Source organism: Pempheris klunzingeri, chromosome 13 (assembly GCF_042242105.1).
Source record: "Pempheris klunzingeri isolate RE-2024b chromosome 13, fPemKlu1.hap1, whole genome shotgun sequence".
In the NCBI taxonomy this organism is placed as follows: Eukaryota; Metazoa; Chordata; class Actinopteri; order Acropomatiformes; family Pempheridae; genus Pempheris; species Pempheris klunzingeri.
The window spans coordinates 19,245,064-19,260,604 of record NC_092024.1 but is presented as its reverse complement, the minus strand read 5'-3'; the positions used below and the strand labels follow the sequence as shown (position 1 = coordinate 19,260,604).

Below are 15,541 nucleotides of genomic sequence, written 5' to 3'. Positions count from 1 at the left end.
TGAATTCACCACATTAGATCTTTAGTATTACAATGGTGTGGCATGCAAGCTACTGCATCACTCAGTAAAACTACACATTTTAATCAGATTTGTTCTCATCTCTCACCATTGAACTGCTGCTGAAGACAGTTCTGCAGTGACACCAGTGTCCTGGCAGAAAGCTGGTTCACAGACTCATAAATCTTGATGAGGTCAGTGAGAGCTGATCCCAAACCAGCCAGCTCCTCAGATGGATATTTTCTGCACAAGGTGTTGAGGCTCTCTCTGGTGGAGTCGATACTCCCTTGCTGATTTTGCAGCTCTTTCTGCAGGTCCTTCAAAACATGTTTAACAATGAAGTTTAGCTCATTGGCTTTCTTTCATTTACATCCCCATCTTCTATAAAAAAAGGTTTGCCTATCTGTAACACCAACAACTCATAAACCAATGACATTGTCAAAAGCAATATATATCTTTGTCTTTATCTTAATTAGGATCCCCATTAGCTAAAATACATCCTAAACTGGCCTGTCTGGTCTTGATATGTTCACTTCTAACATATGCTTGGTCAGAAAGATTCTTTGGTTTCATATAATTAAAGAAATTCTTGAAGACGATCCCAAAGACAGATTGAAATCCCCTTTTTCTCAAATTTACAAGGGTACGAAACATTCATATTGAATCAAGTGTCCTCATCCTGCTTCTGCAAGGTCTGTATTCTACTATGTCTATTACTATGCTATGTTAGTCTGCACCTTCACTCTGCAGATGTCCTCAGGATCCGTTCCAGTGGGAGAAGAAACAAGGGAATCCTCCATACTTTTTAGCCATGCAGACATCTGGGAGATGTAGTCCTCCAGCTGTTTCCTTTGGGAAGTGAAGTCCATGAGGTTTCCCCTGGCCTGTTCATGTAGCTTCTGCACACTGCTGATCTTTTTGCGAAGATCATTGTCCAGCACCTGATGCAATTAGAATAAAAGTTGTGGCTGACACACATGACTATATGGAGAGGAGGAGGCCGAGGTTAACATGTTTTTTGGTCGATCAGTGTAAAAGTAGTATCACTTGTGAAATTATTAGAAGCATGCAGAAAAGCAAAACAAATATGATTCTAATTATCTTTAGTACCTGCAATTTCGCAGGGGTCTCTTGACTTTGGCTGCACTTTTTCAGCTCTGATACTCTGTTCTGCAGGGTTTCAAGTTTCTGCTCCTTCTCACCCATTTCCACCTGTGGATGTATAAAATGAGAAAAGTATGTGTTACGCCCCTTCTGAGTTGCTTTGCTTTGTTTGGTAATCTGTGAGACACTATACCCTGTGGTTGTGGCTGCATAATGTGTAAGAAATCTTACCTGTAGCACCGAGAGCCTTGCTGACACTTTCTGACTATCATTGAGGTTGTTCAAGCTCTCATTTAGTTCAATCACACAGCTGCTTGTCCAGCTCTCGATGTCCTCGCTGATTTTACGCACATCATCCCACAGAGCCAAACTCTGGTTCAGGTGATCAATGTTATCATCTATCTTCTCAGACACCTGAGGAGTGGATCAAATCAGTCACAAATGTTTACTTGCTGTAGTGTGTCTGGCACAGAGTTTTACATTAGGTCTCACTGCTAATCCGTAATCATACAGACTCTAAAGCTCTACTTTGCATTGTTTACTAATGCTTCTAGACAAATTCCTGTTTCTAGCCAAATTCCCATATATACTGGTCAAGAAAGTTTATTATCATTCTGATTTTGCAAAATTATAAAGGGTAACATCACAGCTAATCAGTCCTGGCTGAGATATGTGCCACCAACCTCTGTGGGCAACACTATGTGGAGAGCTTTGGACATCCCACTCCTTAACCAAATTTGGTGTGAGGGATATGTAGCAAAAAACAATTTGGTAATAATTTTATTTGCTAGTTGTTCTGACTGGCGATATTTTATATTTTTGTTTTTGTCAGAGATCCCATTAAAACAACAAAACCAGCAATGAACAGATTCTATGAAAATGTTTTGCCTGTGCAGTCATAGCCTAATATAGCTTACTCCTTTGTGCCATTGCCCTCCATTGTTGTCCAAAAACTATTAAAAGCACATCAGCACATCATAAAAATCTGACTTACATCCAGCCACTGATCAACAAGTGTCTCCATATCCTTTTTCATCATTTGAGCATCACACTCAGGGATCTTCTTCAGTTCAATCACCAGTTGTTTTCCTTTACTGGAAAACTGGTCCAGTTCATGTTGCTTGGAAGCCATCTCTATCTTCACTGCCTCGTGCTTCAAATGGAGTAAAGAGAGAAAACATTTTAAGCATTCTGGTGAACAATCATAAGAGCAAAACCCAGAGCTTTTCTTTTTTTCTAGATTCATGTAATGAACAGTTACATTACAAAGTAGATCAAATAATAATTTCACCTGACCTTGGTTAGACACCTCCTGGTTTCCTCGTGGTCCTTCATAACAGCACTTATCTCAACCAGAGTTTCAGTGCTTTCAATAATGCTGCTGATGGAGGTCTTCAGGGTCTGGTATTCTCTCATAAGCTCAACAAGGACATTGCACTGCTCCTGTCTGTTGCAAAGAAAAGAGAGAGAGAGAAGTGTATTACCCATACAGGATTATATGTAAATAAGCTGAAAACATTGCATACAATTAACTCCATGAAAAAAAAATAAATATGAAAAATGAAAAATTAAACATGCCCACAAGCTCTTGGGGGTGTTAAAAAGTAATAAAAATGTCAGCCATTTCCAGTTCAAGGTTTCACATCCAGAAGTGATGTAATATTATAGAATAGAGTAATTTTACCATGTGGTCAAAGTGCAAACAACTTGAAACCATTTACCCAAAGGTCAGTGTAACAACATGTTTCTGCCAAAAAAAGAGTGTGTTTGTTTTAATTAGTGTACGCGAGAACAAAGTAGTGCCACAGAGAGCTGGTTCTGGTCTCATTTATACCTGCAACAATGACAAACATGGAGAGAAACAAAAAAGAAAACTCCTATCCATTGACTTTTTCTTTTTTGGAGAGTTGCAGGAGTGTCTCAGTATTGACTAATGGCTACTGTTTTCAATATTGTCTCTAGCTTTACCATGCACATTTTACTAATGCAATATATCCCTCAGTACCTCTCTGTGATGAGCCTCTTGGTGTCCTCCCATGTGGTCTCCAGTAGACTGATTTCCCTCAGTACCTCCCCAGCCAGCTCTGCATCTCTCTGGGCCAGCTGGTTACCCTTGTCTCTCAGCCATTGCTCCTCATGCTGGTGTGACTGCAGCTCATCCTCCATCTGATTGAAAAACCTTAGCCTGACAAACAGAGGGATAATGCTGTTGCACACATTCTCATATCCTCCCATGGAACTGACACCAAATGTTAATAGCCCCACTAATTCAACTTTCGAATTCTAGCATTAACCTAACATAGATATTGATCTGTTTACTCTCTTGTGAAGCTTTACCTCTGCTGTAGCGCATGCAGACTGGGCTCTTTGAAGCTCTGGTGGTCGGCTTTTTCTTCAATGTCCTCCACAGCTTTGAGCAATTGTTCTTTCCGCTGTCTAAATGAGGTCCACAGAGCCCCCAGGGCTTCTGCTTCACTCTGCTTAGTACCAAGCAAGTTCCTCACTGCATCCAGTTCAGCACTGAGTGAATCGGCCAGCATGCGGCATGACTTTCGAGAACCCTCATCTGCACCAATGTGGAGATGGCTTTTGCAGAGACCGCTGTCAAGATTGACGGCTAGAGTCTCCAGCTGGGTAATGTCTGGGACGATTGTGGCCAGCTCCTGCTGCAGCTCCTCTACTTTTCCACGGTCCCAGCTCCCAGCACTCTCCACAGTCTGCCTGAGACCACGCAACACCCCTGCAGCCACACCATGGGTCTGCAGAAAAGCCTCAAGCCTTTCAAAGCACTCTAACTGGAGCTCAGCTATGTGCTGGGATTCCAGGTAGGGCTGAAGACAGCTCTCTGCTCTGCTGCGGAGGAGCTGCGCATCACCAGGCTCACAGAACTGACAGAGCTTCTCGGTCTGCTGTTCCAAGCTCTGTCTCACACTGGAGTGCTTCTGCAAGGCCACCTGGGTCTCCTGTCAGAGCCAAATGATAGAATAGAGGATCAGTTACTCAGTTGCAGATACTAGATGCTATTCTTGCATCCTGCAACAGATGAATAATGATTCTTTGTAGTTCTTACCTTTACTTTTGTAGCTGCAGACTGCAGGTTGCTAATGTTGATTTGAGAAGCTGAGTGCAGATTTGAGAGCATGGTCTCACTCCACTGGGAGAATTTGATCAGGGCCTGGTCAAACTGCTCCACCTGTGAGAGGTGGCTCTGAAGCTCTTTGATTCTGGGGGACAAAATGATAGCATAGGGAGCTTGCTTCATCAGACAGGTCCTGCATATGTATGTGTGACCTGTAAAGTTAATTACAATGAAGAAAAATTTTGCGTTACCATACCTTTGTGGGAGGACTTCATTTTGAACATGCAATCTCCTCTGCAGGGTTTCCAGCTCGTCTTTCAGCTGCTTCACTCTCTCCTCTGGTGCACTTGGATACAAGGACATCCCCAAAGATACCAGTTCAGCATGAGCAGGCTCAAGGGTCCGGACCTCAGAGTATAAGGCCTGCAAGGAAAATGTACTTGCTGTAAAAAAAACTTTCATGCAATATGCGTATGTGTGTGTATACACTATTATTCATCTTGTTGTGGGAACAGAAGTCTGTTAACATTGTCACATATGGGGGCATAGACCTGATCGCCGCCAATCATTTTAGACTTGGTTTAATGTGTTTTGTAGAACTATTGGAGTGTGTTTGTATGTATTGTACCTGCAAGTCTTGCAGCTCTGTGCGGAGCTTGGTTTTATCAGCGGCCAGACACTGACTATCCAGTTTGGATGCAGATTCACTCCTCTCCAAGTAGGAAACAAAGTTTGAACGGTGTTTCTCATACCTGAAATACATCGACAGATAGACAAGTTTCTTAAAGAGCAAAAATTTAAATACTTGCAAGTACTAGAAAGTGAAGAGTGAAGAGATTAAGTGAACATTACCACCAACACTTCTAATTAATGGTCTGTTCAATAGCTCTTACTTTTGCCAAAGAGAGAGCAGGTTTTCTAAAGTGTTCTGTTTGTCCTTGGCCTCCTGTATGTTTTGGTGATAGCTGGTGTTTAGCTCTGTCACAGTCCTTTCTGCTTGCTCTTTGTCACTGAGTCTTCGGGCACCAGCTAATAGAGACAGCAAGGTTCCCTTCAGCTTTTCCAGCTGCTGACAGACATCCTGAGGAAGATAGATACAGACAGTGACCTATGCAGCATTACCTGTGAGCCGCAAGTCTGGCACAGAAAAGAACAGTAGTATAGTACTGTATAGTATTTTTTTTGTTAAAATACAAAAGTAAAAATAATTGAATACCATGTGGTTTTGAAGAGCTTTGTAGGTCTCTGATGAGGAGGTGCAGGATTTGATAGGATGCTCCAATTTTATGTGTAGTTCACTGAGAGATGCTTGCACCTGGAGAGAATAAAGATCAAAATTAACTGTATGCCCATGCATTCACAACATACTATTCTGTATACTGTCATGATATAAAGTATCATTAAGCCTATTAACCTCCTCAAGGCTAATTTTGAACTTTTGCTGGTGAGAGGAGCTTTCCTCCAGCTGTCCATCAACCTGCTGTACGCTCTCCTTCAGCTCCTCCCAGTATCTGCCGATTTGGGTCAGACGGGCCTTGATGCGAGCCGCCTCCCCTGAAGATACAAACTGGGCTAACGCCTGGGATTCTGCCTCCAACTGAGAAGGAACCTCAGCTCGCTCCTGAAGCTCTGCACAAATAGCCTGGACACGCAGGTACAGATGCAAAACAATGAAAAAAGAGAGACTAAGATTATAATATTTTCTTTTCTCACTGTCCAGTGGAGGTGAAACACTAGCTTTTTATTGGGCATTGGTGAGCAGTGTTCAGTGTGGTAAAATTAATAGAGCTTATGTTTATTATGTGCCTATTATGCACTGTTGTCCATTAAAGTTGCCATTTAAATCACTACCAAAATAAATAAAAATGTATCCTTGGTGTACATTTCACAGAATAGAGAAAATAATCATCATAATTATGAAAAATGACAGCTTGAAGTTGTCAAGCAAAAACCACTGACTTCATGAACAGTTTCTTCTCTCCATTTGTGTATTTGTATGTGTTGCATTTTAACACTATCCACGTTGAGGACATGGTGTAAGATGGTTGTAACTATTAGATACACAATACTGTACCTTGACTGTGTTGATCTGTTGCTCAAGAGGTAAGGTAGAAGACTTTAGTACATCCAGCTGCTTTTCCTTGTCAGATATCCACAAGGAAAAGGTTTCAAACCCGCCTCCAAACTGATCCCACTGACTTTTCATTTCTTCCAGAGTCTTGACGCTTGAAAACAAGGGTATAAATCATAAATTGGCTAAATAATAGTTGGAAATAAACCTGGGTAATCTAGTGAGATACAGAGTAGCAGATAACTGTGTTTACTACATCTGAGTCATTGAGATTGTGTCAGGTAATCTATCATGCAAAAACATTCTCAATTAATTTTTCAATATGTCTGTGTTACAATCTAAACTTTCATTGTGTTGTATTACTAGCACCACTATCATATTAAGCTAAAACCATAATCTATTTGGAAAACACAATCTCAAGACTATGAAAACATTCTCAGCAATAGCAATAAGAATGAAATTTTTCTTACTCTTTTTTGAGTCCAGCTTCTACTTTGTCCACTTGCTCACTGAGTGAACGACCTTGTTGTAAAAGCAGAGTCTTGTTCTTTGGACCAAGCTGGATTTCTGTTGCTCTCTTCAGCAAAATGTTCATGTGTGAGGCTTCTGCTTCACACTGTTTCAGCAACACCTGTTACAAAATAAAAAATGTTAGTTATATTATTCATTTGCTGATATACTTCCAGTAGTAAAATGTCAAGCACAAACCACAGAATATGTCCACAAAGACAAACTTTACTTACTCTGGCCTGGTCAAGTTCAACAGCCAGGCTCTCTGGACTGCTGAAGTTCAGGTCTCTGTCCATTGTTGAGCGTGCCTTATTAACAAACTCACATACGGCCTCCTGCTGGCTGTCAAACTCCTGCCAGGCTGCTAATGTGACCTGAGGATGACAACGAAAATCACTGATATTAAATCAAAATATTTTCTTCATATAGAGCGTAAAACACAGTATAAAACACAACATAGCTGTTGCATAAGAGGTAGAAGACACTGATAATATATTATGTATACAATGCTGTATAGCAGAAAAGTTGGACATCTATATAATTGGAATGTAGTATAAATATAATCTGCATGCACCTCGCTGTCGTGGTGTTGCTGCAGAGTCAATAATATCTGCTTTATTGGTGTTCACCTTATCAATAATCATTTACTGGGAGCCATAGTGCATCCTCTCTAAAACAGTAAATCCCCAACAAAGTTTCCAGTTCAAGACTCCCAGCTCCATCCAGTCTAGGATCTATGATGATGACTGACTGCATCGCTATCTTCTAAAGGAACTGTAAAGCCCCAGAGGACAAGTCCTTCCAGGAGAAAACATCAATCAGACCTCTCTACCCTCCATTCAGGACAATTTTCCACCGATGAGACATCTCAGAAGCTTAGTGCATTAACAGGAATCCCTCGCCTCCTTTCCATGACGAAGCTCTTTTGTGTCCACTAAATGTTAGGCAAATCTGGCAGAGTTTGCTTTACTTCACTTATAGTCAGTAACTGCGTCAGTATTAGCAAAAAGGATCATTTTCATTTACAGTCCTGGGGCAGCTTGATGTTATACATTTAACCAAACAAACAGGACGTCGAAAAGGCAGAAAGATCAACATAAAAACACATGAAGGCGGACACAGCATAAATGAAAGAAAATCCAGAATTACAGAACATACACATACAAGCATATATGACAACCAAAACTTTATAATTACAGACAAGACAAAACAAAACACAACTACAAAAACAAACACTACAGATGCATGTGAGGTGAAATAAACTGTGCTAAAGTCAGAACAAATACTTACACTGAAATTACATTAACCTTCAGAAAAAAGGAACAGTGTCTCTATGTCACACAGCAAAGGCCTTGTATTTAGTGAATGAGGCAGCTCCTAATGCTGTCTTCTAATAAGTAAATTGATCACCAGTTGAAATGTGTCAGCTCAGACACTGACAGTAATTGAATGATCACATCATACATTCATTTCAGTAATTCAGTAATTAGAGAAGCTGGGAAAAGTAAGTAAGAGAAGTAAAGACAAACAAGTCAGTCAATATCAAAGCTTACAACCTTTAATCACTTTCCAGGTTAAAGTAGGTTATTATTCAGAGCAGCAGCTCTGATTTACTTCATTATTTGACCCACTGTGAACTGTTATTCACAACAGTTTCTTGACTTACGAGTTAGTGACATTGCTCACCTCAAGGCTTTGCTCCTGTGAGTCCATATTCTGCTCCATTTTGCTGAGCGTGTTCTCTAAACTCTGCAGGTCCTGCTGCAGAGTCTCTCCCAAACCCTCCTCAGCCTGGAGCTGCTGACCTCTGGTGATCAGCTGCTGGACATCCTTTCTCTTCAGCTTTAGGCGTTTTAATAGTTGCTATGTGAATGAAGGCACATTCAAAGTGTAAATGTATTGAACTCATTTTGAAGTTAACCCTGTGAGTAAACTGCCATCAAAACAGTCCAAATGAAGTCAAGCACAGTCAATTATTTTTTTCCCAAGGCCATTCACTTTTTGTGAATATCCTTCATTACCTGGTGAACGAGATGCAGTTGCTGGGCTTCTCTAACAGTTGGACTGTCCAATATTTTGGTGACCTCAGTCTGAGCATCTTTCTGCCCCTGTATAAGATCACCCAAAGTAGCTTGTACCTCCTCTCTGAACTGTACACAGTCCCCCACAGCCAGCACCATCTTTTCAGCCTGGAAGATATAACAGAGAGAAATACAGTATGAAAACAAACTTGACAAAGTGATGCTGGGATATGTGTGTCCAGTTTAGTACAATCAAACATACATCTTACCTATTAATGATAATGCTTTAATAATATAAAATAAATAAGGTTGAAATGTTTAAGCTGCACACTGTTGATTCTCATCCTCAATTGATATAATGTCTGGATTGTGTCTGACACCAATAAAACACGTAAAAGCTTCACCTACCTCTGAGAGAGAAGCAAGAAGACCCTTAAAATCAGTAGAGAGCTTGCTGAGTGCACTTCCTTGCCTCTGGCCATCGCTGTCAGCACAAATCTCAATAAGCACAGCCACACGAGCTTTCAACCAGCCAAGATTCCCCTCCTGTAGCTCTGCATCATTCCTCAGCTCCTGCATACAACAAAAGAGTGTGATACAGCCCATGTGGTCACAAGAGTCATCTTATTTTTACAGTCTCATCTCCTCAGCAAAACCACTGGATAAGTCAGGAGGACATCACAAGTGACACACCACAGAGGAGGCTAGGAGGTTAGGAGGGGACTGTCAGTGGACTGTTGGACTCACCATGATGGAAGACTTCACCTGGCCATATTTTCTGGGGTCATTGGCTCTGTTTCTCAGCAGCCTTAGTTGACTTTCTTTAGATATAAGCCAGCAGGAGAGTTCAGCGTACCTGTTTCACACCATAGAGGGAAAACTCTATTTCAAACTCAGTAAGATTTCAGAAATAATTATTTGTGAAAGAAAAAGCTTCACTTCTGCACACTGTCAGCACTGAGTTTATTAAAGGCCTGTTGTCACGCATCAAATTCACAATGTGTGAGTCTTTCACCAAAAGCCTGCAAGAGTCTGTAACAACTGATCAAAAAGACAATTAACACATCAATAATTGATAAAAACATCCTGAAAATGATATTTGTATTCTACAAACTGTGATGGAAATCTTGGACCTCAAATATTCATTTGCGAATGTGCACCTGCTCATGATGTAATTACACATCAGGGCGCTCATAATAACTATTTGTGTTTACTGTTGTGTTTCCTTTGTGCAGTGTGTGCTGACAGTGCAGACAATGTGGAGCAAAATAAAGCACTTTTGCCTTTTTAGTATGTATTAAAACCATAAGCATCGCAAAACCTTCTTTTCATCTTATCTCTCTCTCCTGGTATCAAGTGAATGAAAGAATTTTAACATGATTACTTTGGGGATGTCATGAACACAGCACACTGCCTGGGTAATGAATAACACATTGTTCTGCTGTTGCAGCAGCACTGCAACAGTCCAAAGAATCATTCCTATGCTGGACTGTTGTACGCATGGACACTGCAACCACCACAACATTATAAGAGGACTTCACTAAAATAAGTCGTTATCGTACCTTGCATTGTACTCCTTCCATTTATCTGGGTGCTGCATTAGTTTCTGATGCGTGCTCTCGATTTCCTCCCGCACCTCAGAGAAGTCCTTTTTCGCTGTTTCCAGGATCTGGTGGACAGGGTCACCCTCAGGGAGCTTTTGACAAAGTTCCTCCATCAGCTGCAACCTTTTCTCACAAATGGACTGAGGGCCCTTTTCCCTAAAGAAGGCCTAAAGTGACAAGAAAAACCACAATAAAAGTAATTAAGAGACATCTCATAAAAGCAAGTTTATAAAAATTGGTGATTTGAAGCCCGCGAGCCTCATCTCCTCAGACAGGTCATTCCGATGCCGCGGGGCCCTGATGACTAAAGCACGGTCACCTTTAGGTCTGAGGATCTAATTGATCTATTTGCTTGACACTAGAAGAGCCTCAGTTCTTTTGGCTCAAGATCATCAAAATCTTGCTACACTGCTACACAGAGGTGAATTTACACTGAATCATTTCACACTGACTTAATCAATACATGAGACTCAGCCAGCCGGCCAGCCACTCTGCACTCACCCTGTGCTCCTTGATGAGCCTCTCGCTCCCGATGCTAGCCAGGTGGCGGTTCTCCCTGGTCACCTCTGCCTGGCACTCCTGCAGCAACGCCATCAGCTTGCTCCTTTCCACCTCCACTTTAAGATGCAGGAGGTGAAAGGGGGCATCAGTCTGAATATCCTGGGAAATGACAAACACAACAATACCAATTGTTTGTGGGAGATTTATTGTTTCATATATCTAACTAATTTATCTAACATAATAAAAACATATATGATGGGAATATCAAATTTTCTTTATTATCTGCTTAAATCCGCATCCTTGCACCTGACACTATTCAGGGTACTAACCTTCCAGTGTTTGTGCAGCTTCCTGACTGTTTCCTGTAGCGACTGCTGCTCCTGCTCTGGCAAAATGTCTGTCAGCTCATCACAGGCCTTGAGGAATGTGTTCAAGACGCGCTGGTCCAGCTGACCAAAGAACTCCTGCAAAAAAAGCAAGACCTCATCATGTGTCACGCTTTGTATAGAACAGCTCAATCCTTATTACCATCCAGTGCAATGTTCAATTATGTGCCAACACTGATTCTTGTATTTAATAGACATATGTTGTGTTTACGAACTCTGTATTTCCAGCTAGTTATGGCATTATAGACAGACAGAGGGATGTTTTGGGTGCCTCATCAGCACACTGTAAGCCATAAACAAATGCTCTAACTTGAATGTTGCACAAGGTCCCGTTTTCTTACTGTGTGTTTCTTGAGCAGCTCCTCTGGGTTGCCTCTTTCTGTCAAACAGTTCTGTGCCATTTTCAGAACCTTCTCCAGCTCTACCCGTGACTCATCAAACCTCTTCATGAGGCTGCTGTTTGCCTCCACATGCTTCCGCCACTCTGTAGATTCCTTAATCATGGCCTAAACACACAAATAAGAATTTTTAAATGCTAAAATTGTAAAAGCTGAATAGACCTGAAATAAGCCTGAAGGTTTACTGTACCTGTGAGGAGGACTGCAGGTCTCCTACTCTTTTCTGCAAAAGGCTCATGTCCATGTGCTCGAGGGTTTTACTGCTGCTCATTATTTTCTGGATGGTCTGGTGGTTTCTCTCTATTGATGTCAAACACTTCTTACAACTATGTGTGAAGGTCGCCAGCTCCTGCAGTATTCAGCGACAAGAAGGGCTTTAGCCATTTATTTGATGCTTTTCTGTCTAAAACGTGGCTCTCCAAAAAAGGCAAATCAAGAATCCTTCGTACTGGGTACTTCATGTAAATGTTTATCTATGTATTCAAATCATTTAAGAAAATTTGCTAGGTACCATACTGAAACTGTATAAGTTACCTGGCATTTCTGTTTAAAGTCTACTGGTCCCTCAGAGTCAGTGGTGCTGGTGATATGACTGGCCTTCTCCAGAGCCTGGTAGAAACCTGTGATGTTTTTCTCCATTTCTTCCAGCGGAGGTAATAGAGACTGGGACTCCCTCAGCAGAGGCAAACATCTCTCCCTTACCTGGTTGGATGAAAGCATGTTGACTACCATAAATCACAAGTTTACTTTTGTATTAAGGTAACTAATTTGGTTAATAATCCAGGAAGTTATTTTGGTGAAGGTTACAGTAAGGTTTGGGTAGGTGCATATGAATACAAAAAAAAAAAGATATATATATTGTACATATTGACATATTGTATAAATAAGTATGCACTCCTCACTACAAGTTCACCTTCCATACAAACTGGGCATCAGTATCAGCATGAAAAACCCCAGACCAGTTTAACTATAATGAACACACACACAAACGCACACAGAAAGAAGAGACAAGTGCATGGCGTTAACGCACCTTGCTCAGCTGTTCTTTGATCGAGGCCATCACAGCCATCATCTGTGAAACTTCCTCCTGTGGCGTGTCTTTGGTCAACAGCTGAGCTGTACGGCACGCTGCCTTACAGGCGGCTTCCATGGCTGGCACTTTGTGCTTGATATCCTAAATTAGAATATATAGAGTAACATTTTTTTCATTGTACAGAAAAGGAACGAAAGATCTGAGAAAAAGGATGAGCTTATCGGCTGCTTACCTCAACATCTTGAGCAAATGCTCTGACGTTCAGGAAAGATACTTGGACAGGAGCAGTCATTTTCTCATTGGTTGCATCCATGAACATTTTCAACGTATTAATCCCATCTTGGTAGTCTTGCCTCAGCTTATCAACCTCGTCTGCTCTTGCATACTACCAGTGAAACAGAGGGAGACAGTAAATGGATCACTTTTATCTTTTTTGAAACCATAGGCTGATATGGCAGAAGGTCTCATTATGATATTTTCAAAATGTTATTGTAATTACATGTTTGACTTTGACAAACAGCTCCCTCCATCTCCCATTCAGGAGGAGAAGCTGCTGTTTCAGATCTCGTGAGACTGTGTCATCACATGTCTCAATAAGGAAGTTCCCAGCATCGTTCATGTCCGTGTGCTGCTGCATCCAGTGAGAGAGGTTTCTGAAGAAATCCTTAAAGAAGACAGGAACACAAATGTCATAGCTATGCAGTAGATGCATAGAGTCTCAAACGCCTTGTGACCACTTAAAAAACATTCCTCATAGAGTTTAGCAGCACAAATAGAGTCATTGTCAGTATCTGTGACTGTACTTACACGTTTGGCATTCTCTGAGTGATTGAGCATTTGCTCAGCATCCTCTAGCCAGGCCTGCAGAGCTGCCACTGTGCTACTGTACTTCTCCCAGTTAGAGATCACCTCCTCCAACATGCTGCGAACACTCCGCACCTCCAATGCCAGGTTCTTCCACTGAGCTGTGGCATCACTGAGGAATTTACTAACCCCTTCTGCTTCATCAACTGAAAGTAAATGTGGAATTAGATCAGTTTAGTTTTAACCTATATGGGTATCAATTGTACTGGAATAAAAATAGCATTTGATTATATCTGCCATTTGGTTGATGCTTGAGTGTGTTAGGTCAGGAAGATCGTGCTAAAATAGCATTCCATCAAATGCAGTTCTTGTTACTTTTTCATGCATAATGCAGTCTTTATATTTTTCAGTTCTGGGGGCTAAAGGTATGTTAGAGAAGAAGAGTGCAGCATGACATATACAGAAAGAAATGGCTCAGGAGACAGGCAAATTTGAGGTTTTAAAGATTGTCGGACTGTTTTTGGACTTACCTTTGTTACAGGTCTTAGACCCTGTAACATAAAATCGATAATAAGACTGTTTACCATGAGCCCAAAAACATTTTTATGTATGTGTGTGTGTGTGTATAGATAGATAGATAGATGATAGATAGATGATAGACAGATGATAGATAGATAGATAGATAGATAGATAGATAGATAGATAGATAGATAGATAGATAGATAGATAGATAGATAGATAGATAGATTAAATACACATAAATTACATATATAAAAATAGCAAACAAATATTATAATATATTATAATATTACAATGTATTAATCAGTTAATACAATCAATTGTAAGTCAATTGTATCGATTGTAAAGAGTCTTACTTGAACTGTCTGACTTTACATAAACTTCTGCAGCTTGCTTGAGGTTTGTGTAGATTATTTCATACTGCTCAAAGAACCTGTGGCCTTCCACAAAAGTCTGGAATAGAAATGAAAAGAAATAAATATACAGATTAAATAGTTTGATAGACCCAGTGACACTCAAATACTGAAATTACAATACAAATAATTCCAACGTACAAGGTAGGTTTGCAACAGGAGTTCAACAGAGTCCCGTCTGCCATATTTAATGATCCAGGACTTGAGCTTTGACTCAGCCAACACCAGAAATGCCATCAGTCGATACTTAATTTCCCAGAATTCCAGTTTTATCAAGTGAGCATATGATGATGTAGACACAAAGTTGAACCTGCAAATTAAACAGATGTGTGCAATAATGATTCTGTTTTTGCTTTGACTTTACAGGAGGCTTAAAAGACAAATGTTGACCATCAAGTTGATGTTCAAGTAAATGCAATTTTTGGTGCATAAAATTAATTCACAGGACAATAATCAATTACAGTTATTCTGATAAAGATCTTACCGCTCAGCCATATCTTGGAGCTGCTCCGGTGGGACAGGAACCCCATTCACTGATCTGTCCCTGTGGATCTGCTGGAAGGTCTGCCTGTGCGATTCTAAGTTTTTTAACACCTCCTGCAAAATTGTATTACATATAATCATGTCCACGCTGGCTTTCCTGTGTAGGGCTAATGTATCCGTATAAAATGATTTGGATGCCTACTATGGCACTAGCATGAGAGGTATCCAAATACATTGAAACTCAAAGGTCCGCTGCGTTACCTTATGCTGCTCTAGTTTTCTGTGAAGAACATTGGCTGTCTCTTCATGAGCGTGTTGGATGGGAATGTCCTCTCTCAGAGCCATCTCTGCCCTGTGAAGCCAGGCTCCAATCACTCCCAGAGGGCCAGGCAAGGACTTGTCCAGATGGATGTGCCAGTCCAGCAGCTGCAATTGACATCCATTAAAAAGCCCACTCTACCAAAGCAAGATCCCGCCATAGAGGAAGCTATGCTGATCAAAACATTTCCACATGTTCACAAGCATTCCGGCTACAAAAGAGTTTTATGCGAGTCCAGACAAGCTGTGGATGTCCAGAGGAGCAGACTGCCCAATGAACAAAACCCCCTCTGTTCCCGT

General features: G+C 41.0%; 2 protein-coding genes across 2 annotated transcripts in view; one reads left to right on the top strand and one right to left on the bottom strand.

Annotated features, from left to right (window-relative positions):
- The window catches only part of fbxo30a (F-box protein 30a), an 89,917-nt gene extending 84,553 nt beyond the window's left edge, over window positions 1-5,364 (top strand). The window contains exon 4 of the transcript XR_011585296.1: window positions 5,355-5,364. The gene's annotated coding sequence lies outside the window, so the exon portion shown is untranslated. The remainder of the gene's footprint in view (window positions 1-5,354) is intronic.
- syne1b (spectrin repeat containing, nuclear envelope 1b) overlaps window positions 1-15,541 on the bottom strand; it is a 78,047-nt gene that overhangs the window by 46,500 nt on the left and 16,006 nt on the right. The window contains exons 13-48 of the mRNA XM_070842275.1: window positions 15,185-15,349; window positions 14,925-15,037; window positions 14,582-14,750; window positions 14,384-14,480; window positions 14,039-14,059; window positions 13,512-13,714; window positions 13,204-13,368; window positions 12,937-13,089; window positions 12,702-12,845; window positions 12,206-12,373; window positions 11,862-12,020; window positions 11,615-11,779; window positions 11,217-11,351; window positions 10,888-11,046; window positions 10,345-10,553; window positions 9,530-9,638; window positions 9,191-9,355; window positions 8,783-8,950; window positions 8,448-8,624; window positions 6,995-7,135; window positions 6,722-6,882; window positions 6,255-6,405; window positions 5,595-5,822; window positions 5,397-5,495; window positions 5,074-5,261; window positions 4,809-4,932; window positions 4,437-4,603; window positions 4,172-4,325; window positions 3,439-4,064; window positions 3,107-3,286; window positions 2,398-2,548; window positions 2,096-2,254; window positions 1,333-1,515; window positions 1,108-1,209; window positions 735-938; window positions 107-314 (exon numbers count right to left, since the gene is read on the bottom strand). Coding sequence (XP_070698376.1) covers window positions 107-314; window positions 735-938; window positions 1,108-1,209; window positions 1,333-1,515; window positions 2,096-2,254; window positions 2,398-2,548; window positions 3,107-3,286; window positions 3,439-4,064; window positions 4,172-4,325; window positions 4,437-4,603; window positions 4,809-4,932; window positions 5,074-5,261; window positions 5,397-5,495; window positions 5,595-5,822; window positions 6,255-6,405; window positions 6,722-6,882; window positions 6,995-7,135; window positions 8,448-8,624; window positions 8,783-8,950; window positions 9,191-9,355; window positions 9,530-9,638; window positions 10,345-10,553; window positions 10,888-11,046; window positions 11,217-11,351; window positions 11,615-11,779; window positions 11,862-12,020; window positions 12,206-12,373; window positions 12,702-12,845; window positions 12,937-13,089; window positions 13,204-13,368; window positions 13,512-13,714; window positions 14,039-14,059; window positions 14,384-14,480; window positions 14,582-14,750; window positions 14,925-15,037; window positions 15,185-15,349 — 6,070 coding nt within the window. The remainder of the gene's footprint in view (window positions 1-106; window positions 315-734; window positions 939-1,107; window positions 1,210-1,332; window positions 1,516-2,095; window positions 2,255-2,397; window positions 2,549-3,106; window positions 3,287-3,438; window positions 4,065-4,171; window positions 4,326-4,436; window positions 4,604-4,808; window positions 4,933-5,073; window positions 5,262-5,396; window positions 5,496-5,594; window positions 5,823-6,254; window positions 6,406-6,721; window positions 6,883-6,994; window positions 7,136-8,447; window positions 8,625-8,782; window positions 8,951-9,190; window positions 9,356-9,529; window positions 9,639-10,344; window positions 10,554-10,887; window positions 11,047-11,216; window positions 11,352-11,614; window positions 11,780-11,861; window positions 12,021-12,205; window positions 12,374-12,701; window positions 12,846-12,936; window positions 13,090-13,203; window positions 13,369-13,511; window positions 13,715-14,038; window positions 14,060-14,383; window positions 14,481-14,581; window positions 14,751-14,924; window positions 15,038-15,184; window positions 15,350-15,541) is intronic.